Below are 24,395 nucleotides of genomic sequence, written 5' to 3'. Positions count from 1 at the left end.
TAGATGCAAAAATCCACCAAGCCGAGTGACCAAATCCAAAGACTTTTGGTCAATGAACCTTAAGAGAGAAATACATGTGAAGGTCTTGCTTAACAAACACCTCCAGAAGGAGCAACAATTATACGGCAATTGTAAGAATAAGGTCAGCAAAGCCCGAAACATTTGGGCTAGGTTTCATCTTGCCAAACTTAGGCTGTCTAGCAGTTATGAGTCTGGTATGAGGAAATCATCTGGGTACTGGAGATGACATACTCGTTTATTTCACCACATTTTTAGCTCGAGATTAGTTCAGTAATGTCTTGTTTTGCCTATGCCATTTTCACACCAGGAACCATAGCTGAATCTCACCCTTATTTTTCATATTTAGTCCCACATTTAGTTTTTGAATAACCCATTGCAAAGCAGATAAGCAGAAAGGCAAGACAAATACCAAGTCACTTAACCACTCCCAGATGCCCATCAAGTTTGATCTCATCCGAGAAGCAAGTGGTTTTACTTTGAACAGGTGGGCATGCAGTGGCTGCAGGAATCAAGTTAATAACTCCGCCCTGTTTCACAGGAGCGGAGTTACCAGTAGGAAAATAAGGAAGAAGAGAAGGATGTCATGCCTCTACTCTACTCCAATTAATAATGCCAGCTGCTGCATGCATAGTGTAATATGGTCCATTAGTGGCTTTGCAGATCCTTCTGTCCAGTTCTGCTCCAGAAATAGATGTGTTTAAGTTCTGTTCCAAAAAGCAGTAATAATAGTATTTGCAGAGCTGGGTAAAAGCTAGAATTTCTCCAAAGGCAACATGAGGTTTTCTGACTGTTGGCAGAATAGTTTGTAAAAAGATAGGACAGGGAACACAAATTTTTTAATGGGAGTTCTACGGAACTTCAGGATACTTCATTTTACATAAAAAGTGCAATGTTTTTGCATGTTTCAGGCTTTAGCTATTCATGTCTTGAGTTAGTAACTACATCTTACACACACTTAAAAAAAAAAAAAAAAAAAAAGTGCCCATAGCAAACATAACATTTGTCCTAGTAATGATGGCTTTGAAATTCTTGGTGATCAAATATATTTAGCTACATAGCTAAATATTTTCATTTGAAGGATTGGAGAAGTATGTGTGGGGATAAGAAGATAGGAGGTAATTTGCCATGACCTATTTTCATTCCATTCCAATCAAAATTGCACCACTTAGCTGAGTACTAAAAAGGGATGCCTGAAGCACACTTGCATTAAATCATCTGTTAATGTCAGGCCAAATTTATCTGGTCTACTGGCTGGTAGGTGGTAACACCCATCTGCCAGGGATACTGGAGTTCTGCACGCTCATAAGAAACTTTTATGTGCTAGGATTGCAAAAAGTGGCCTGAAACTCTGACAGTAGATAGGAAGAAAGATCTCCAATGATGAAAAAAGTAAGAGAACATTTGGAAATACACATCTTTGCTGTAAGCAGCTCTGAAGCAATAGTCTCTAATTCAGCCAAAACCTTAATGATTTGGCACGAGATAAAAAGGATGTATTGTTCTTAAAGAAAAATGAAATAATTGCAAATTCAGTCCTGGTGTGAAAGAAATGTAACTCCTATGAATGCCATGGTATTGCAGCAGAATTTGGCTTCTGAGCATGTATCACAAACTGTTAAGTACTTGTCCCATTTCCATAGTCTGAAAATCTAAATAAGATAAACCTTTCCCCAAACCATTCTAACATGTTTTGATTTCAGTCTAGAACAAAACACAGAAGAATCTTTTTCTTGGTTTATTTCAATTCTCTTAATGCTTCCTTCCTGTACTGTTGATTGTGTGGCTCCTATGGAAGCAGATTGCTAGGTCCTGAGTACAGTACAGCAGAGAATTGGATTCAAAGCTCCTGATTTAGTAAACCATGTAAGTATATACACACGCCAGAAATACGTGCCTTGTGGCGGGGCTTCTTTCAGCACAGCACTCTGGTAGCAGACACCTTCACACCTTATCCCCTCTTCTCTTACCCTCTGCATTGGACACAGCTGAGGCTTCAGAGCAGGAGGAGCTCTGCCTACCTGGGTCTTTTTGGGGCCATGGGCTCTGGCCACAAGCAGCTGGATGAAGGATGCTCAAAACAGGATCTTGACAGGTCTGTCCCTGCCCTGGCATACCATGCGTTTGCACTTGAGCACTGTTGCAGTGTTTAGCACTGTTGCCCTAGCACTCCATGTGCCAAATGAAGTCATTAGCAGATTTGAGATCTATCAACCATCTGTGCCTTGTATCTGTTCATCCTCAAATGGGAAGGAGATATCAGTACAGACCTACAATGGGGGAGGTGGTGCTAGGAGGTCTCTGGGGCACGTCTTGGTCATTTGAATTAGTCTGTCCCTTGCATAGCATTTACTGCCCACCCCTTCCACCTGGCTAATGTCTGAGTCTCTTGAGAAGCTTGTTTACAACATGAGAACTGGTTCCAACATCTTTTGTTAAATAATTGCTAGTGATCAGGAATATCCAGCCACCTTTCCGGGGGAATGGGAAACTTAATAATCCATTAACTTGTTTTTTTTTTTTGCATCTTTAATTTACATTACATTGCGTTCGTAAATTAGGAGGAAAAGTTCTGGCTTTCTTCCTGCTGGTAGGTTAGAATACGCCAGCTGTGACGCACCATTTACAGAGATGGCTGGTGTCATTCTAGATCAAAGCTGAAAATGATATTGGCCTTATTGGTGCAATGTGTCTGTTGTTAATCCTTCTTTGAGGGTTTCTTGTGCACATTAGAAGAACTACCTCACAGTGCTGCGGTAACATACAGGGACACGTGGAGGCAAAATGATTGATTATTAGTCCTGGTATTTGTAACTTGATTTGTGCAGCAATCTTTAACCACTAATAATTTGTTTTCTTCCCTTGCCTCCCCTATGCAAATTTTCCATTGCCTTAGTGTCTGAAATCCCAAATCTGGAATGTCCTGCTATCGGATCAAAGTCTGCTTTATTTAACCCAAATGCAAATCTGTAGTGTAAAGTGATATGAATGAGGTCTGAACTGGGGCCACAGGCACCCACAATCAGTAGGAGGGCTTTGGATTAGGATAGGCAGAACTGAATGCAAATGCAAGGCAGTATGTTGCCAAACTGAATCCTTCATACCCTGTCAAATGCGAACACCAGAATTAATCTTCATGGCTCTCCACTGGACTGCGGGTCTGGCACAGGCAGAGATTGCTTAGACAGTACCTCCAGATGTCCTGGGAGCAGAGACCTCCTTACGAGGTAAATTGCAGAGCTCTCATATGCTATTTGGAGAGGAAATAAAACATAACAGATTGCAGCAGGTTTTGTTTGCTGATGAAATATGTGTGAGAACAGTGGTCAGTCAGTAAAGCTGTTTTACCCTCCGTGTGTTTACCAGGCTGGGAAGGATTATGTCATCTTCTTGGGTTAACTTATGGGGTACAGGATACCTCTCTAAAACACATGCAGTCTCTCAAAGAGCAAATCTTTTTATTTAAATCAATCAGGGTATGTTGTAATATTGTTTGTTGCTTGAAATAGTGATTCTTTTTAAATAAACTTGCAGGATTTATTGTCACAGTGCAAACTCAAACACTGAGGATTGACACTTTAAATTGTTGGTGAATTGTATTGCCAATCAATCTGTGATGATAAGCCTTGAGAGCTTTGGGATATTCTTAAAAAAGTTTTGCATTGTGGAGACTTGAAAAGCCTGTGAATCTCCTGTGAGAATTTTCCCTCAGTTCTCATGCTGGGAAATGTGTTATTTCAGAAATTGTAGAAATGGCAAGGAATTTGACTTTGCAACTTTGGAGTTCTGAAGTATGTGGACATTTTTCCTTATTTGTAGGTCTAGCAAACTCTGTGAGTACTCTGTTCAGTCTCCATATGTAGATATGCATTTATAGTGCTATGGCATTCGACGGAGAAGAGTTTTTAGAGGAATCAGAAGGGACAAGTTGAACTGCAGCATAAATTAAATAACCAAGATGGATGATTCTACAGGAGTTAAGACGACAAAGGCCATGCCTCTGTAAGGAAGAAACTCTATTCTGAAGCAGCATATTGCCCCGCATTGTTTATTCTTCCTTATTTTAAAATCTGGGTTCACAGAGAATCAGAACCTCAAAGGTCATTGTATTGGGAATAAAATGGTTCAGTTAAAGCAGAAAAAAGGCAAAGTGATGATGAAACCTGAAAGCAACACCATGACAGAAGAAAGGCATTGTTTGCTTTGTTTTGTCTTCCATAGAAATGGGGTTAGTTAACTTCCAGTCACAGCGGGCTTTGATCCATAACCAATTTCCTCACTTTGTCTTGAAACAGGCAGTGTACCTGTGGTCTTCTCAGCAGTACTGGATGCTCCAGTTTTAGCTAGTATCTGAGCTACACATAAAAGTCAGTGAATCCTAGGAAGCTAGGAAAAAGGATTTTTCTTCAGGTTTTGTGTAAAAGAATTTCCTTCTTCCTTTTTTTCTTGTGAGGTGTGGTCTACAACATTAACTCCTATGGTGGCTGTTGGATTGAAATCCCAATACTGACCTTGGCAGGACTCACCTTTAACTTTGAGAGACTGGAAACTTCTCAAAAGTTTTGTGAACAGAAATGATGTAGGGGATATTCAGATTTTTAGAAACTTCATAAGAAATCTGAAAGAAAACCAACATCCCCACCCCCAGGTGCCAGACTGTGGAGTTTTCATCTTTGATTCCTGTTACCAGCTGCAAACTATCAGCGCAGGATAGTCATTATGTCAGAATTTCATACACCATAAACGATGAGATACTACTTCCCACCACCACCACCTTGCTTCCTCTGTCTGCATTTGCTGAGGACAGAGAACAACCACAACAAAGGGCGGTATCTGTAATACACTCTGTATGAGCACTAATGGCTAATTCTTGTTTCCATACCTGAGCTTAACAGTGGGGAAGGATTGTCTGCAAGGAAGCTAAACAAACCCCAGAACGCTTGAAACTTCTTATGCCTCTGGTTGGACTGGGACTAAAGTTATGTAGCCCAAAATTCATAGTCTTCTGCCTATGTTTAGTCTAAAGCCTAAATAACTTTTCAGATGTGGTCCTGAATGCTTCTGATTCCCAGTCTCCTTTGTGAAACCGCAAATAATTAGAAATTAGATGGTATTGCACTACTTCACTGGGATATTGAGATGCAACTGCATACTCTGAAGATATCTAAAGTGGAGAAGTTAAAAAGTGCCTCACAGAGAGCTACTTCTGAAAGACACTCTTGTTGTCTGAATCTCAGAGCATCCATTCATCTCACATTTTTCTTTACATATACCCTATAAAAACCTAGTGCGTGCTTACAAAAACCAAAAAGTAAAACTCTTGTGACTTCTGTGTATGAAACTTTTCACACAATAGAATGCATACTTATATTAGGAAATGATGAAATAGTCTTTATAGCTCTTAATTCTATAACTCCAATATTCAATGTTGTTAATATAAACAGTTTTATGGTAATAATAGGAGATCTGCAAGGCAGAGGGATTCATTTACTTCTAAGAGATGTCTGACCTCTGCTACTTCGTAATCCATTAGAGAGCACTGAGGTCCACATAAGCTGGCTTTCTTTCTCTTTTACCTGGAAGGCATTATTTTTTCAATAAATACCAAAATCAAGTCAATATTTTTAAAACTACTATAATTGCCACTTTAAATGGACTAATCTTTGCTTAGAAGTTGTCTGATACTTTGTGTCCAATGCCAGTACGAAAGAAATAATTAAGATGTATGCGTTTGGTAATTGATGGGGAACATTTGAATGGGTTACATAAATAATAGACCAATCATAGTATTGTCTTACTGTTTAAAAATAAATAAATAAACACAAGCCTTACTGGATGTACATTTATTTAAATTAATATTGCTGTCAGAATTTATGAGAAATTTTGAAAGAGGGTTTCTTTCTCACCTTATGGTTAATGTTCTCATAAATAATAATTTGTCAATTCTATAAGATAAGGTGTACAATTAAATTGTTCAGTGTACCACTTTAAAATAGAGGTGTGCATTTACTGTTCTGAGCAATTATTCTATGGATAAAACTACAACTTTCAGGTCTCATTTTCAGATCTGCCAAATCATACTCTATCTCATTTCTGTTCTAAAGAAAATAAATGTCATTAGTAATCTAATGTTATGCAGAACAGGCATAGGACTTTGCATAATACTTGCATGTACAAGTAGTCTTTTTTTACATCAAGTATTTTATTAGTATGTCATTGATAACTGACCGAGAAATAATAAAAGATATATATTAAAAAAGCAAAGAAAACGGTCATGTCCCTTCCCCATCCTCTCCACAACAAAACCAACAAAAATTAATTGAGACATATTAAAAGTTCATTAGGAGCTGCATTCTGCTTCTTGTTTAAGCCCATGAAAGTGATAGTTGCTAAGCATTTACAAACTTCTGATCTATCTTGGAGATGAACACCAAGACACTTCAGTCTGATATTTTGGGGTTTGGCTGTATCTTCTTGCAATGAACTTTCATTTTTCTCCACTGTCTTCTAAAACCAATTTAGTTTTGTATGAGTGTACAAGGGAAGAATGCACTATAAGCTGAATATTTGAGGCAAAGTGAAAGATTATATTTCTCTTGAATGATAATTTGAAAATGACTTTTATGTGATCTTATACATGCAAACCAACATATCCATAGTGTGAAAGATGGACTATTGCACAAACTTTGTATGTATTTATGCCTATATCGCATTGCCACAGTCAAGGCTGCTCTTTAATTCAAAACTCTGCTATATATGTTCTTTGGGCTCTAGTAGTACTCCTTAAAAGGTCTGTGACAGCCTGGCATCAATGGAGTACCAGCATGGGAACAGCCGTGCTTTTCATCAGCCATTACTGTTATCTGCTGTGTTGTTTCTAGGCTGAGCTTCTCAGCCACTGTATAGGGTTTTTTTTTCCCCTCTGAACAGGAAAGTAGGGCCTCTGCATGTGTTTAACCCCACATTTTTGCAGGATACTAATATTTCTGCTTTTAATTGACTGCAGTTTTACAGGAGAGTGTGTCCCAGATGTGATTGCTCTAAAATGAAAGAGCGCCAGTGTTGGACTTGAGTGCTTCCCATCCAATTACCAGTTGCCCCTTCGTTTTATTTTGAAAGTTTTTTTCACTTGAGTATGGAGTTTCCAAGTTACTCTGGTAATCCTGGATTTTTTCCCTTGTTTTCACAGGTGACCTGTAACTGTTTCACCATCAGTAACGGAGAGATGCAGGATGTTGGTGTTGGCCTGTATCCCAGGTACTGTGAACACTGTTTCATTCACAGGCAAATTCTATGTTAGGTTTTCTCCTTTTTTCCTAGGTAGCTGTAAGGGCCATCAAAGTAGCAGGTAACATGTCCAAACAAGAAACTGGGAAATGGGAATAAATTATAGGAGAATGAAAAAAATCATCAAGTTGAAAAAATCCTTAATAGTCCCAATTACAGATTTAAAACAGTTTAAATAGGATATGTCTTTAGATTTTATTTTTATTGAGGTGGTAGTCCTTTCTAAGTAAGAAAAAATGCTAATATTAAAAACGTGTGACTAAACATTCCTAACAAGTAAAAGGAAGTGTGTTCTGTGTTGCTTTGGAAGGCAGATATTCTGCAGCCAAGAGTCTTCTGAATTGGCAATTAAAAGAAAAAGATCGAATGTGTATATTAGCAAATTACCATAACTAAGAAACCAGTAAAGTGAAAAGATAAGCCCCTTGAGAGGTGGATGTTAGTATTTGAATTATTTCTTATTTGTATTAGTTAAGAAGGATGTATGCAGGAAGGTTTTGCCTTCATAGATGCCTGCAACTATTAATGTGGAGCACGTACAATTGAGCAGATAAAATATAATTTTCAATTTATTTTTTTGTGAATACAGGGTTGAACCATGTTGTCAGTATCTAAAGGGGCCTGTCACTGTTGTTGCTTTTCCTACTAATGTCATGTGTGCAAGATTTGACTAAGGACAAACGAGGCCTGCTTTGTGGTAAAGATAAGGGAAAGGCTGCTAGGAGGATATGGGAATTAGTGTTATGAAAAATACAGAACGTTCATCTGATTTCATAGTGGAATGGAAACAAATCTTCTCACGTACTTTGAAAAAAAAAAAAAAAAGGAACAGTATTTTAGAGAATTATTATTAGTGGAAGGTTTTCTTTTGGTTGAAAAAAAGCCCCTGACTAGGAAGAAAGTGGCTATCTGTGTTCTGTGATAATGCCCTGTCAGGGGATACAAGAGACCCTTTCCCAGTTCAGTTCACAGCAGCTTTAATTTTGCTGCTTCAAAACATTCTGAGATGGGAAAATTGTGAACTTAAACTGCTGGTTCCCAAATTCTAGGCAAATGTCCTTCCATCTGGGCTGCAGCATGTAATAAGGTGAGACAGTCTACACTTCCAGGTGAAATTGTCATTATAACCATTAGAGTTTCCACAAGATGAAATTTGATTACAAATGCTTCGTTTAGTCTCATTAAAAGGTTGTATGTTGTTGCATGGCTTGATAGCTTCAGCATCCCAATATATTTTAAAATAGATAAAATCCTGTGGTACCTCTTTGCATCATCTTCCAGCAGGAATCGGCCCAGTGATCTCACTTAAGTGAAACGGAGACTGTCTCCCAGAGTATGCTATTGAGTTCGTGTGGAGACTCACGACTGATATTTCATGAGGCTTGAAGGGCTATCAAAAGAGTTAAGGTCCTTTTTGTAACCCTTTAAGAGTCAAGAACTGAGTAAATATGGTTTGGTGCAGGGCTGTGACCCTTGGTAACATCCTCCGTTTTGCCAGCAGCATTGGGGATCCTGAGTTGCTGAATCAGGCAGATGGGGAAAGTAAATAAAGGCAGCCAGAAGATGGATAAGCCAAAAATTTTGCTTCCAGCCTGATGATGCCAGAAATGGTCTTTCAGTGGGTCATTCCCGTAGGGGAAGAAACAGACCTGAGTCAGCTATGAAACTGTTCTTGGTCTGGCAGAGTCAATTGTTTCTCAGCTAGTGAAATGTGGAAATCAGAAGTACATGGAGGAGGATGTTCTTATGTGCCCTTTTAAAAGAGGGAAGGTCCCACTAAGGGCCAAGTTAACTGGTAAAGTGTATGTTATTAGTGCCCTGAAACTGAGCAGAAGCAGCAGAAATAAGACACAGTTCTACTGGACAAATCTTTTATTCTGAATTGTTCTAGGCTGCCTTGTTGTCAGCTTGCCTACTTTGTCCTCTTCCCTGAGAAAGGCCTCTAAGAGAGTCACTGGGAGTCCATCTCCTTCCTCCCCTGCAGAGTACAAGGAGGGCAGGAACATGTAAACAGGTCCAAGTGTGGTTCCTATTAGAAGATTTATATTCATTGCTAAACATTAATTTTTCTCCCCTAACCAAGAGCAGCTGATTTACCAGGGATTTTATTTGATAGCTATTTTTAAATTATGTCCACTCTAATGGCAGTGAACTAAAGTTATTTCTCTCTCTTTCTCCAACTCTACCACCCTTTACAGCATGTCTTTACTGAATCACAGCTGTGATCCAAACTGTGTGATCGTTTTTGAAGGATACCAGCTTTTACTTCGCTCTGTCCGAGAGATCCAGATTGGTGAAGAGGTAATTAACTTGTCCTCCCTTCCATCACAGACACCTGCAACAATGACATCTCCCTAAATAAATTCCAGACTGCAGGGCCACCAGTTTAATATTTTGATGATATATTGATGCCAATTTCTAGCACATAGCTATCAGGGAGAAAATGATAAATAGAATCATCTCTTCACACTGCCTGGGCCCCATAATCATTACTACTCATAAATCACCAGCAGTCTTGATAAATTCTTGTTCCTCCTTTCCTCCTTTAGGCACTTCATTTTGTTTGTATTTGGATGTCTTTACCCTGATGGAAACACTTAGAATATTTCTGGGTGGAATGCAGTGTTCACTAAGTCAGGGCAACAATAAGCATTTGTCAGGCTGTAACCATGGTATTGTTGTAAACCTTTCATTGACAGTGAAAGTAGCAATGTGAGGTTTGTTTTCTTGTTCATTTTACTAGGAAAGACTTCAAAATATCCCTCTCGAGAGATTTCTGATTTTGATCTAAGTTATTGTCAGCTTTGTTTTTAAGACAGCATTTGTATTTCTTTTGAAAACAATCATTTGTGGCTAGGTAACCGTTTCAAAGGAACTGTCTTTCAGAGCAACGCAATGCAGAATTTGCTTAGTATGGCCTGCAAAAACAGGTATATACGTAACTTTACATGCACCAACGACCTATGCAGGTCTAGCTCTTGGTTATTTCAAAATCATGATCTTATGTAAATGCAGTTCACGTTTGTGCTTCAATCTCTGGGAAGATCAAGGGTTTATGTACTCTAATTTAGGAGCGGTACCTCCTTTTCTCCCTATAAGTTGTTTTCTTTTTTTTTTAATGCATCCTTTTTCTAAGATATGTAAATGGTAAAATATACTTGTAGGCAAAATAGTGTGGAGAACCAACAGAAATGCTTTTGCTTGTTTACTTTACCAAGAGAAATCTTCTAGGATGCAATTTTGTAGACCTAGTAAGTGTAGCCATTATTCTGTCTGGCATTCTTATTCAAGCCAAATTATGTGTACTTTTCTTGCTTTTTATCTATATATCTTTGCCTTCCAATTCACCAAGATGTGTTATTTATCTAAATATACAGTGGATTGTAATGTTTTCCCAGGATGTATTCAGGTTAATTACTAGAGTTCTAAAATCTTATTTTTATGTACATGTGTATATTTTTCCAAATAAATTTTGTAAATCAGTTCTTTGTAACAAGCAGCTTTTGCACAGTGGAAGAGGCACTCAGGTAGCCTCAGAGTGGTTCTGGAGTGAGAAGCAAAGTAGAATTTCCTTGTATGTATGAATGTCACTCAGTAGTGCTACAGCTGTGAAGCAGTGACCCAAATTTCACACTTCTGTGTGGGTCTATGACCCACAGAAGTCTTCAGGTTAAAATCAGTGGCGGAATAGATATCATGCAAGTTACAAGTCATTTGTAAGGCTATAAATATAAATGGTAAAACAGGGCAGCTAGAACCACTTAGTTTACAGTGACTTGGACAGCTGCATGAATGTGAGCTTTAAAATGACTGCACCTTATGTGAACATATTTTCTAAAAAACTTTTCCTCAGAAAGTCAGAATTTTCTTTAGAGCCCAGGTTCTGGTTTACTTGTTGCAATAATTGCTCCTAGTTTTGGTGCTTAAAGGAAAACTTGCCTTAAAGAACATCTAAGATATATATGTCCTGTACTAAAATGAGTGCTATCTTGATTTAGCTGGAAATAAAAGTTGCATCTGTGTTTCTTTAAATAAGGATGTGTCTAAGGAAGAAAGAGGAGCATAAGTGAGAAAGATGCAAAGTAAGCATTAGTTTAGATCTATTAGGGGAAGAAAATTATGAGGGTATATATACAAGTTAGGTGTTTAAAATTATTTTCAACACCCAATTAAGTTTCTTCATATGCAACCGCTATTGTTTTTCATTCTATCTGTGCTCTGCATGCTAGCTGTGGAAAACTCCTTTTTACACTGCCTTACTGCTTGCCTGTGGCAGGGTGGGGCTCACTTTTCTTACTAGCTGTGTATTGAATTTAAACACCCGTGCAAATGGAACCATGTTACCTGTTCTGGCCTGAATTTTCCTTTTATTACTGAGGTCATGATCTGAGCCAATAGGAGAGAAAATACATGTTAGGGAAGAATCTGATTGAGTTTTCTGAATAAATCAAGTGTTCTCAGATGATATGATTGGAGTTGTGTCAAGCCATGAGGCAACAAGGAATCTTAAATAATTATCAGCAGTAGAAAAGCAGATTTATTCTGGAATCACACTTATGCCTCAATCGTACTTTAGAGTGTTTGTGCTATGAACAGTAATTATATTGATCATTACTGAAAAAAATGTATGCAAGACTATGAAAAGCTCAAAATTTTTGTATTTCATGATGGAAGGTGTTCCAGTTCCATTTTGGTTTTGTGTCTAGGTAGACATTGTTGATTTGCATGTTTTTCACAGGAAGCCATGTGGCATTTAGTGGTTTTTAATTAAATTTTGGTTTGGGCTTTGAAATTTGTTCAAGGCCAAAATGTATGTCAGGCAATAGGAAATTAGGACTTCTCAGGCAGAAGAAAATGTTTGCCTGAATCCTTATAGAGTGAAAGTGCTAAATTTCATGGTGTTGTATATTTGGAAAACTAATCACTCCTAAAATCACATGCAAAAATTCTACCCATTTAGTCCTTTTTTGTGGTAAAGACAGTGTTGCAGTCCTGAAGCGCTAAGAAACTGTGAGTCATGAATGTTACTTTTTCATAGGATCTGAAAGAAGTGATTCATGTGTAATCACTTGGTTTCCAGAGCTGAACCTTTAGGAAAACAAAATGTATTGCAGGAATCATAATAAAATACTGAAAGTTGGCAAGAAAAAGAATTGTCTGTTCCATACATTTTGTTTTGTAAACCAAAAGTTCAGATTTATCTTCAGGTAAATTGTTTGGATTTTATATTAATGTGGTTCTGTGGAATTGCATGCTTTTTGAGGGCAGAAAGTTACCATTTTAAACAAAAACACAGTTTTCCCCTTGGCTTTTGACTGTGAATGCTTTATTCAGTGTTCAAAATAACAGCTTTCATTTCTATCATTATGTAACTCATTCATCTGTTAAAATGGCATTTATAATCCTCAATAAATGTAGAATTTTTAAAGTGAAAATTTGGCTCTGGTAGGAAACTTCCTTTAACCTTGGTAGCCGTTTGTTTTTTCTTCCTGTCCTGACTTTCGTTCTCTTATAAGTCACATAAGGCTGTATGGATCTATATTAATACCCCCAAATTCTACTGCTTGACCAGCTCGCAATGATCACTACTAAATTTAAGTATTTTCTGTTCTGCATCTGGCATGAGTGGAATAAAGCAGGTTAGGGACAAAAGAAGTGAAAGGAAGATAAGGCTTCAGTGCAATGATTTATCTCCCATGCGTGGATGGGGGAGGTTGGCCTAGAGTCTCCTAACGCTATATAGACTCTACCCTGTACCAAGTTTCTGAGCATAATTGTATATAATAGCAGGAAGAAAGAAATAAGGATTTTTGTAGAGTTTTTATTCTGCATGTCCCTACTTAAAAAGCTACAGGACTTTCTGAAACTTGCTTCCAGCAACTCAAAATTAATTATAACACCTTTTTCCTCCTCAGGATAACAATAGTTGTGATGCTATCAGAGCTTTTGTTTCTTTACGTAATATTGCTTCAACAGTATATAAAGTTTTCCCTTTCTTACACTTGGCAAAAATGAAATTTACAGATTGCAGAGAAAGGATATGGGGAGAAATTATAAGGCAGCAGAAACTGTTCACCTTAAGATCACCAGGGCTCCTTCAGTAATAAGGCAGCCTGTCAGCTGTTTTACTTCCTCAAAAAGACAAGCAGCCTGCTCTGTAGAGGTCTTTATCATTTCACTGCCTGAAGTAACAGTTTTAAATAGCATCAAGATTTGGGCTATAATTTCAATTGATTTTTTTCTTCATTACTGTGTCTACCTAGTGTTTTGCAGATCAACATAAGTTCATTTTGCCTGTTCTCCAGTCATAAGTTGCATAGCTATGGTTAGTTTAGTGCATAGCTCAAATCAATTAGTCCTGCTTAAGAAACAGGATGTATTAGCTAAGGTTCAGTTCTGCGCCAAAATGGGTGCATGGTTTCACATCAATTTCAGAATTCAGTTAGAGCAGATTTGTATCTTTCCGCAGAAAGACGCATAACAGATGGTCCTCTTACGGTGCAAGTAATCTTTTTAATGAATACTAAATAAAATTCATAATTTCCTATGACTAGCAATAAATATCTTCTTAATAGGTTTTCAACCAAGATGTATAATATTTCTGTTTTTATAATTCTGTGAGGTAAAGTTTTATATCTTTATATTTGTCACATTACATTTCTTTTAAATAATTTTTTCCTTGAGTTAGAAGGCATGTTGATCTCATATGCCAAAATAGAAAAACCACAGCCTGTTCACCACTTACATAACTCTGTCTCAGGAACAGATGTTTGTACACAACCCTCCCTAAGACCCCAAGACCGATGACTGCAAAAGCAAGATGACTCACTTTTTTTCTCCTGCCATTTGCATTAAAATAATTGACTTGAAATTCCTACAGAATCCTCCATCTAGAAATTTTGTAGGTTATAGCTTATAACAAAAAAATAAAAGTAAAAAATCATAAATTAAGTCCTCTGCAGCATGGCAGCACTGGAAAAATTTGTCCATGTCATTTGGCAGATGAGGAACCACCATACCCATCATTAAAGAATTTCTGCGTCAAAGAAAGAAGTAGGGTTTAGACAGTGATGCATTTCCAAGGAGAAAGTCTTGAGTCAGTAAGTCTCATGGCTGTTAAATAACATTTATGAAGGCTGAGAACTATTTAATATATATTCTTCAGTTTGAGGAAGAATATTTACTGCATTCTTTATAAGCATTGCAATGAGGAGGCAAGCTTTGGTCAGCTGAAATAATGTTTTAATTAATATCATACAACCCACATGCAAATACCATTAAGACAACCTTTGATAAATAGGTATATTTCATAAATATGGATAAGTTAAATGAGCCTTGCATCTAATGAAGGGATCCAAAAATTAAAACAAGTGTAGGAAAGAGACTTGAACAGAATTTTTATGTTTAAACCATTAAATGGTTAGTGTAGACTGAGTCACCATTAGGTTGGTCATATATCTAAATATCCTAACTGCATTTTCCCACTCAGTCTGCCAGCTACAAACATCCTTTTCACTTATGGATTTCTCCTGGCAGGAATGGGAATTTGGACTTGGGCCTCTAATGGCAAGAGTGACACCAAATCATTCAAATGTTAAAAGGAGATGTCAATGTGATGAAGCTTCTTGTCTTCCTCCTTCTGCCTAGTCATATGTTCAGAGCAGGTAGTTAAGTGACGTTCACATCCACTGCCGTTCAGTAGCCTTTGAGAAAAGAAATTACTGATTTCAAACTTACTCCATGCACATGTGCAGAAAAAAAAAGAATGAAGCTGAAGATACAGCATGGCTGTGTTTTGTTTTTTTTTTTTTTTATGCAATATTAGAACTGAACCCTGCCTTATGATGGCTTTGACAGTAATGAAAAGGTTTAAACCATTCTCTCATGTGTTTTGGAAAAAAAATAATAAAAAAAAAAAACTAATCTCAAACACAAGACTTTTTTCCAGAATATTCAAGATGTCTTACATGGTTCCTAAACTTGATTGCATGCCTCTTATTGCTGGATGCCGCCTGTGAACCTAAATCCCAGTAGGACATTGGTCAAAACAATGATTTTTTTTTTTCAAAGAGGGTAAGAGACAGGGAATGGGCCAGTGTGGGGAACAACTTGGACAGAAAACACTTGTGAATTGCAAGAAGGCGTGAAGATCAGAAGAGAGGAGAGGACAGTTGGGCTTGGAATGGCTGAAGGATGAGATTAGGGCTGCAGCTTGACAGGAAACTGCTTTGTGAGAAGGAAGAGAGACAGATCTTTTTTACCATATCAGAGAGGATGCAGAGTAGGACCTGCTAGGGGAAGAAATGAGGACAAATACTTGGTGGGGATCACTGATGATGACTGAGAAACGAGAGTAGGGAAACAAGGACTGTGGTAGTGTTAGTGATCAAATATGGGGAAAAGATGTAAAATGGGGCATACAAGGGAGGAAGAAGGGCATATCTGGGACTAACACAATGACTAAAATCAGTCCATTGTCTAAGAATGGCTATGTAAGGAGCTAGAAGTGAGGGCTGGAAAGCAGGATTAGATAACCAGGTGTGGAGAATAAGACTAGAAAATTATACAGTGGCAAAGAAGAGAGAACAAAAAGAGGGACAGATTGGAGAGAACGGGGTAGGAGAGTTTGGCAGAAAAGAATGGAAAAGAAATAGGCAAAATAATTTCCATCCATTCCCCACAGAAAGCTCAGAGGGAAGCCTACTGTTCCCGTGTAAAGGATTAGTACAGGCCCATTCTGCTGTCAGCCAACAGCAGTGAAACAACTTCCCTCTCAACTAGAGCACAAACAAGCTGTGACAGAACATTATTTAGAAAGCAAAGCCGAACAAAGTTCTCACACTTTCTAGCTTTTGATTATCTGTGGAACTTGAATTTCTCTTTAATGAATTATACTATTATTCTTCAATTATGAGGCCATATTTTCTTTTTTTTCCACAGGCTTTCTGCTTATTGACTTTACCATCTTTGGAAAAAGTGCTTGACTTTGCTATCTCAGTAATCCTTTAATACAGCTCTCCCTCAATAAGTAATCAAAGTAAACTGTAATAATAAATGGGGAAAAAAAATGCAAGCATTATTTTAGTTGCTAGTTAATTGCTCGTTTAATTAGAATACTCATTAGTTTTCAAAATGCAGACTCTGACAATGGATTTCATAGTCATTAGTACAAATTGGTCAGGTTTTCCTGTGATTTTTTTTGAGTGGACTCTCATGATTTAAGTGAGAACCATGTGAAAATTCTCCCAGTTAGTTTAAGTGTCTAGGCTCAGAATGAAATAATGTGACCTGATTTTTTAGCTCTGACCTCTATGGAGTGTTTCAAAGTGTGTTGGGTGTATAGTGTAATCACTCTGTAGTGTGTATATCTGAATGCTGGTCTGAGCCGGGCTGTTATTTTGTTATATTCTTTCCCTTATCATTAGTTTGTGCCTTAACAGCACTTTAAACGTTTGAAGAACCCTGCAAATGGTTAGCATTGTAAAATTCCTTCTGGCAGGCGTCAAAATGAACAAACTAAAGAGTTCTCTGTAATTCACTATACATTTTAAAATGGCACAAATGTAAGCATTTTATTTTATTGATCATTTTAATAAATTTTCTTGTCAATAGTTTCAACAACTATGACTGCAATACTTTTGTGCTACTTTGGTCATGAAGAAAACATCACAGACAAACTAAAGGTGGGAATGACATAAAAGAAGCTTTCTTTAGGCTCAAATAGAGCAAAAAACATTTGCAAGAAAGTACGGGTTTCCCTGAGACAAAATTTATGGAGATAGTTGGATGTTGTATTTCACCAATGTTAAATACACACATTATCTTTAGAGCTAGACAGAAAATGAGGTTCCATGCACAGGGAATTCAGATGCTGAACTTCCTTTCTTTTTTTGCTCTATTATGTATTTCTTCCTCCAAGTTTAGATAAAAAGCTGCAAGAGTTGTTGGTTGATTTTTTTTTTCTTTTTCCTGAATTAAAAATTTTAAACTATATTAATCTGGAATAGTGAAAAAGTGTTCCTCTATGGAATTTATATTTGGCCTTTTTTGCTTTTGTAGAAGTTGTCTGGTTTGTTTGTTTGTTTGTTTCCCTAGGAAATAATCTGTTAAGATAAAATTTCATTTTCTGCAGGAAGAATGTTGTATCCAAAAATATTACCTTAGCTATACTTTAACCAAATATGGAATTTTTGTAAAACATACCAACTCTGCTTTTGTATGTGCTACACACAGCTCACCATCAGCTATATTGAATCACTGATGCCCACCAGTGAACGCCAAAAGCAACTGATGCGCCAGTATTGCTTTGAATGTGACTGTCATCTCTGCCAGGATCAAGAAAAGGTAGGTTGGATAAAGAAATTCCTTGTCAATGAAACAGAATTTTCCAGAATTTGTCTGTCAGCACCTTCCCTTCCTTTGTGTAATACTTATCTTTTGGTACTAATTGAATGGCCAGAATACAGAAAAAAAAATGACCTCTGCCCTCAGTCCTGTTTATGTTTCTATGAAAGACAACCATGAAGGAAAGTAAAGCAGGAGATGTTGACCACATGATAAGAAGAAGTTTTTGCTAAAATATGCGTTCTTCATAAAGCTAGGAACCACTTTCGGTTCTAAAGTGTGGTTCAGATTATTTTGGGATTCAAGGACCTCAGAAAATGAGAGTCATCATAACTTTAAGATGAAAGGAAAATATTTGTTTTTTTTACTATTCAAAATAATAATATTGGAACTGAAACTACTTCTCTGATGCTAGAGGAAGGCTGCGCTTATCCTCCTAATAATGTTAAATTAATTTTGACGAACACCTACATCTATAAATTCTCAAGAACTACCAGACGTGTTCAGGAGTTGTTAGAGCTAGGCTACATTCAGGGTAGTGAATCTCCCTAGACAACTATTTGTAGCTTTTGTGCTCTTGTTTGCAAGTTCTTGGAGCAGCATGTCAGTAGCTGCAGTAGGTAAAATTTTGTTTGTCGTGACCTTTAATTAGAGTTCAGCCTAGCCTGGATTAATTATTTTCTGGGTTCGTTGCTTCATATTTATATAGCCCAGCCAGACTAATTCTGGGCTCCAAGCCTGAGGTGAGATCAAACAGAATATGCTAAATGATGCCAGCTTCACAGCAGTTCATCTACTTTGTCTCTCTGGTTATATGTACACTTGTTCCTATTTTCAGAAATGCCTATTTTGGATGAGTCAATATGCCATAGCTAAATGTGCTTTCAGTAGATCAGAGATGATATGCAAGACATTAGTGAAAATGTGATTCCAAGGAGCATAGTGTGATTCATAAAGTAACTGCTGTACAGCAAAAAGATTAAAAAAAAAAAAATTAACCACCAACATTTAAAAACTTAAAGGGAGTACAGTTGTGTGAGTGCATAATTTTGTTCAAGCCAGGGTACACCAATTAAATACATAATGTATCCTTTGATTCGTCAGTAAGCAGTTCAAGAAAGAGACAACAGAAAAGTTTCAGGCTTATGACATAATACTAAATGACTTCCTGTGCATGTGCAAAAGTTGTTGGCATTTTGTGCCTGGTAAAGATTGCTGCACTGCTGTTTGGAGGCGGTGAAGGAAAGCAAAGACCTCTGTTTGTCTTTCCTTTAAAGATGCTCACTCAAGTGCCATGAAATCTCAGATTAGTTTTGGGGAATGGCATCCCAACACAGATGCAGTGATGATTAAGAAACTTAAGCATGCTAAAGAGTCTTTAAGGATTGCTTAACAGTCTGTGGAAGGGGAGGCAAGTGGTGGAAAGACCATTCAGCACGTTGTTTTAAGAAACAAGATCCATAGGTTGGCATATACATCACTGTGTACCAGCGTACCGCACCTACAAATATTGTAGTGAAATTATAATTATAATTGTAGTGAAATTAATTTGTACTTATAGTAATAGTTTCATCAATAGATTTAAATTAAGTAAAGTTTTTTTTTTCTTTTAAATTTTTAACTGTGGTTTGAATTCAACAGATTTTTTTTTATCATTTAGCAAAATTCCCTGTGGGGATGATACTGCAAAGTGTTTGGAAAGCTCCTTCTGATTAAATTCTGAAATTCTGTAAATTTTTCTCATTGTTACCATGTAAACACATCTTTGAAAGGCAAGGAATCTCATGTCAACATTGTTGATGTCTGTGAAGAAGACCCCTTTTATCCTTAATTTCAGTTTAGGATGATTAGATATAATCTCCAGTAATCCTCATAGTACTGCATTTCATTGTTCTGCAGCAGAGATTTAATCGCTTAACTGTTTACATGACTGACTTGGAAACAGATACTTTTGTTCCATTGATCTCAGACTCTGTAAGATGGGAGACATCTAACACAGAAGCTACAATGGCAGAGAGTTTTATTTGTTTGTTTGGTTGGTTGTGGTTTTTTTTTTTCTTTTTGAAATTACAGAATGGCTGGATTTAAATGCCTTAAAGTAATCAGTTGGCAACATTATTCAATAATATCATTTCTGAAATACCACTGATATTGACACAACTTTGCAAGATATTTTTGGAACTTTTTAAAAGGTGAAGTCTGTCAACAGAATAGGCAATGGGTGCAGCTTTGGGTCATCAAGAGTGAAATATTCAACACTGTGAGTCAATAAGTAATAATAGCTAATAGTAATCTTCTGTATTACAATGTTGCTTTGTAAATATGATGGGCTTCGTCAACAGCAATCTAGTTCCTAAATCTTTGTTGTAAGTAAAAATGCAAGTTCCAGTTTAGCTAAGAAATGCTATATGCCTTCAAGTAAGTTATTGGGTGCTGTGTTTTTTTTTTCTTTATTTTTTCCCCATTTATTTTCCAGCTATAATTATCTCATAAAAATGCTAGAATTCCCTTTCTAACACATAAAGAGATTGTAGATTTTTGCTGCTCCCAAGTTCTAGTCTCGCTGAGTACGCCTGCCAGCTGCTGAGCATCTACTAGAGACCAGTGAAAGCAGACAAACCACTCTTGAGATGCACACATCCATTTAAAGCAAAACTACAAATCAAATCCTTTCCATTGTACCTTTTATTCCACATCTATTGCAGTTATTTAAAAGTGATCCTGAAAAGTCTGTGGGAAGTATACGTTAAAGTTTATATGAAGGGCATATAAACCTTATATGTATTTGTTCTTGCTTATTTATAAAAGTACTCTGCAAGTTTGTTATTAATGAAATTCATGTCTCTTCTGTTATATTTTCTTAAAACTTGTTCTTTTAGTCATCTTCTGTGCTCAGCTGAAGAAGGAAGATGATGGTATCAGGTTTCTGTTCTCAGATCGGTCACTGACTTCATAAGTGACCTTGGGTAATCCCTTTCATTCAAAAGCAACCTTACTGTTTTCTGAGACCTTGCCCTTATTTTTCATAATTAGTGAGAAGCTACCATTTTAATTGGAGCTGGCCATATTTTTGACTAAAAACCAGACCCATCTGTCTAAATTGGGGATCATTTTTTTAATGAATATTCTGTGATGCTCTGTTTTGCTCAGTTTCCCCATATGCCACACGAGGACTGGAATTCTTAATTCTGCGGAGTATTCTGATGTACAAATAATGATAGAGAAAGATGCTGCATTTTCCAAGATCCTTTAGCTTTGAGTGCTGGATTTGCTTTAATAATTCCTTGAAGTGGAATGATTTGAGGTTTGTGTGTTTTGTGCAGTTCTCATTCTCATATGGTTATATTAGCACTATAAAAAAAAAAAAGTCGTATTTAACCTCAGAGAGAGCTATGTGAACAAATAACAGGTTTAGCCTACAGAATGCTATTAGTTTCTCCCATTTCATTTAGAGGTCTAATCTAAGCCAGTTTTTAGCCTGCCTCCATATTCAAAGAGACGGGCAGCTCATTCATACACTCTTGCAGTAGACATCTGTGAGAACTAGATTGGATACAGAAGGCTAAAGGAAAACCTTCAAACAAATACCCACACTTTAGACAGATGAAGTTAGGTGAGATAAATTATGTTGCTCCATAAAGTATGTATAAACACAAAATCAAGAATTGCACGATTGTCTACCTATGCTAGCTGACACAGATAGCACAGGGTGTAGTTGCACCTACATAGGTTTCAGCACCCTACCACCCACATTGTGGGCAAAATCTGTTCACACGGATCACTTTGAGCATTTGTGTCTGATTGCTGCTGTGGACATATTTATCTTACAGCCAGTTTTACCATTTCTTCACTGTTATTTGTGCTAAAATTGATAAAAGTAGGATAGTGGTTACATAGTACTGCAGTCATGCAGTTTAACTGTGTATAGAATCATTTAGGTTGGAAAAGGCCTCTAAGATCATCTGATCCAACTTTTAACCTAGCACTGCCAAGTCCACCATTAAACCATATCACTAAGCACTATATACAAACAAGAGTAGTGTCAAAGTGCTCTTTTGCCATTCTAGGTTATGTGATTCTGCCAGGACTTTTTTTTTTTTCCAGGTTTTTGATGAGCTATGATTTAAGGTGCAGCATGTCTGTGGAGAAATTTTTTTCATTGGTCATTTACATGTAGTATAAATACGTGTAATATTTTGTGCCATAGCTGTATAAAACAGCAAAATTCACTCTGACACCACCAGTGACTTTCACATTCACAGTTACTTTGTCTTTATGGTTAGATGTGGCAGCTTCTAACCAGAGCAATCTTCTCTAATTGCTGCCAAATTACAGTTCACTTGCACAAGTGTCTAGATCTGAGTCTATTATATGTCAAAGTTCGCACTCTTCAGGTATACTTATGCACCACCCCATCCACAGTGATCCCGTTCAGCTGCAGCTGATGCATGCTGACACCCTCAGGGTGAGCAGACATAGCGCTAGAACAAGTGGAGAGGTCCTTGGCTGCGCAGGTGCCCTGTCGTTAACTATTGTGTGAGCTAATGTTCCTCTTTGCTGTTGAGAGGACTTCATGATGAATCTCTGCTTGCATTAGTTTTTTTCTATGTGCTTGTCCCACTGCCAGCACAGCCATGGACAAATCTAGGCATCTAGCTGTCATCAAGGGTGAGAAAATAGGCAAATAGTGGCAGCTAGCTCTAGCTTTGTATCTCAAATGATTGGGCTCCAATGTCAGCTGCTTTTCAACTCTAGGAGGTAATACCATAATGCTGGCCGGTCTCTTTCGCAACTGGTTCAACAGCCTGTGTGCTGATTTAACAGGAGAAGAGAAGCATGTGCTAACACACCAGTGTAAACAGGTTAAGGTAAGATTAGGACGATCCTTTTGGCAGCTCGTTCTGCCCAATTAAATGGTATTAACTGCAAATCTAACCAACATTTTTAATTGATTGATAAGAAACAATTCAGTAGCTAAAAGAGGGGAAAAAAGACCTCTTTTTAAGAATGTTTGCTGACTGTCAGTAGTTCAGGTTTTTGCTACTGTAATGTCTTCAGTTCATTGTATCTCTGACAGCTTTATAAATTATTATTATTTGCTCCAGACATTTACAGATCAATCTACACCATAATTCGGAAATGCGTTCCTTCCTAAAAGCTGAACTCTTGGCAGTGAATTACCGTCCCAGCACATAAAAGCCCCTTACTTTCATTATAATTAAAGATGGGATTACACCGATGACAAACATTTTAAAAGGAGAAAATTTTTTTCCACAATCACGAGCCAGAGTATTGTTCATATTCTACATTTTCAGCCAAGGATTTGAGGGAGATTTGTGCTTTGCTATGAGTTGTCTTTCTTCTTTGGAGCCAGGATTTAATATTTTAGTCTAGCTTGGTTTTTGGAAAGCTTTTATTTATTACAAGGTCAAAAGCAATGGGTTTTGAATCATTTTTATATTTGTCCAGTATTTGATAGTTGCCAAAGCTAATAATAACATAATGCCAGTAAGTACTTTATTCCGTTAATCAGTTTATTGCTTTGCTTAGTACTCGCTCATATTGCATCCTGAGTTTTTTAGAGAACATCGCAAGTCCAGTTTCCAACTCAAGGACTCTCAAAATTAGGTCACCTGAATAGCAGCCAAGCCATCTACATGAAAATGTCACCTATGGTTCTTTAGCTTTTGCACTTCCATGCACTCACCAGCTCTTTTTTTTTTTTTTTTTTAACAAAACCAGTAAACAGTCTCCTAAAGCTACTAAATGTTTTTACTTTTTTTGTTGTTGTCTGAAGAAATAATGCAACTGTAGTTTAGGATTGTCATTAAATGCAAATGCTTGTTTAACTCACTTGATCAAATTTGTTTTTTGAGCATACGTCTTTGGTTGATTTGTCTCACTGAGGTTTCTGAGAGAAATGTCAATGTGGCCAAGGATAGGATTTACACATTTTCACCTTTTATCTTTGTTTTTTGTCTTCAATCGCATTGAAGAACATGTGCTTAAATCACAGGGGCATAGTTACATGAAAAATACTATTATTGACTGTTGTGAATTAGCATGTAAAGGCTTCACATGAGATTACTGTACTATTATTAGTACAGAAATACACCCCCTCCCTCAGGGAATGTATATTTAGGACACAGGAAATATAAAGTAATCTGTTAAGAAGTGCCTTTTTAATTGGCTGAATTGCCAAGTTCTAGAAGTTTGTGTCCTAGCTTCCACAATATTTACTTTCGGGTATTTACGTTCCCACTTTTCCAGCTATAATGAAAGATGAGATCTCCAAATTGATTCAAAAGATGAAGGCTGGGAACGAAGGAGTAAGCAAGATAGTCAAAACCAAGTCTGTTCATACAGGTAGCTGAACATAAAAACCCTTGATCAAAGCAGAGTGAAGTAGGAGCATCTGTATCTCTAGGGATGATTCTAAGGTACTTTCTATTTAAAGGTACGTTTTAAAAAAAAAATCAGGACTTCGTTCCAACAAAAAGCTGGTTTAATAGACCTACTATCAAACGGTAAGAGTTTGTGATAACTTATTTTATAAATACTGTGTTCTTTCCTCATCTTTTTACTAGTTTACCCCTAGAACAACCTTTGAAGCAAACTACAAATGAAAGTCAAGTCACAGCACAGCCATATTTCACCCACCCACCCTTTTGGCCCAACATTAGTATCACCAGTGCCTTCAAAAGCCAGTGGCACTAATTAGCTGCTCATTGGGATACAGCATAAAT

General features: G+C 37.2%; 1 protein-coding gene across 3 annotated transcripts in view; it reads left to right on the top strand.

Moving 5' to 3' along the window:
- SMYD3 (SET and MYND domain containing 3) overlaps positions 1-24,395 on the top strand; it is a 379,637-nt gene that overhangs the window by 288,335 nt on the left and 66,907 nt on the right. For all 3 annotated transcript variants that reach the window (XM_083830359.1, XM_083830360.1, XM_083830361.1), the window contains 3 exons: positions 7,208-7,275; positions 9,504-9,606; positions 17,539-17,649. In XM_083830359.1, the coding sequence (XP_083686485.1) occupies positions 7,208-7,275; positions 9,504-9,606; positions 17,539-17,649 (282 nt within the window). The remainder of the gene's footprint in view (positions 1-7,207; positions 7,276-9,503; positions 9,607-17,538; positions 17,650-24,395) is intronic.

Source organism: Anser anser (genome assembly GCF_964211835.1).
Source record: "Anser anser genome assembly, chromosome: 3".
Taxonomy (NCBI): domain Eukaryota; kingdom Metazoa; phylum Chordata; class Aves; order Anseriformes; family Anatidae; genus Anser; species Anser anser.
This window is presented reverse-complemented; position numbering and strand designations above follow the sequence as displayed.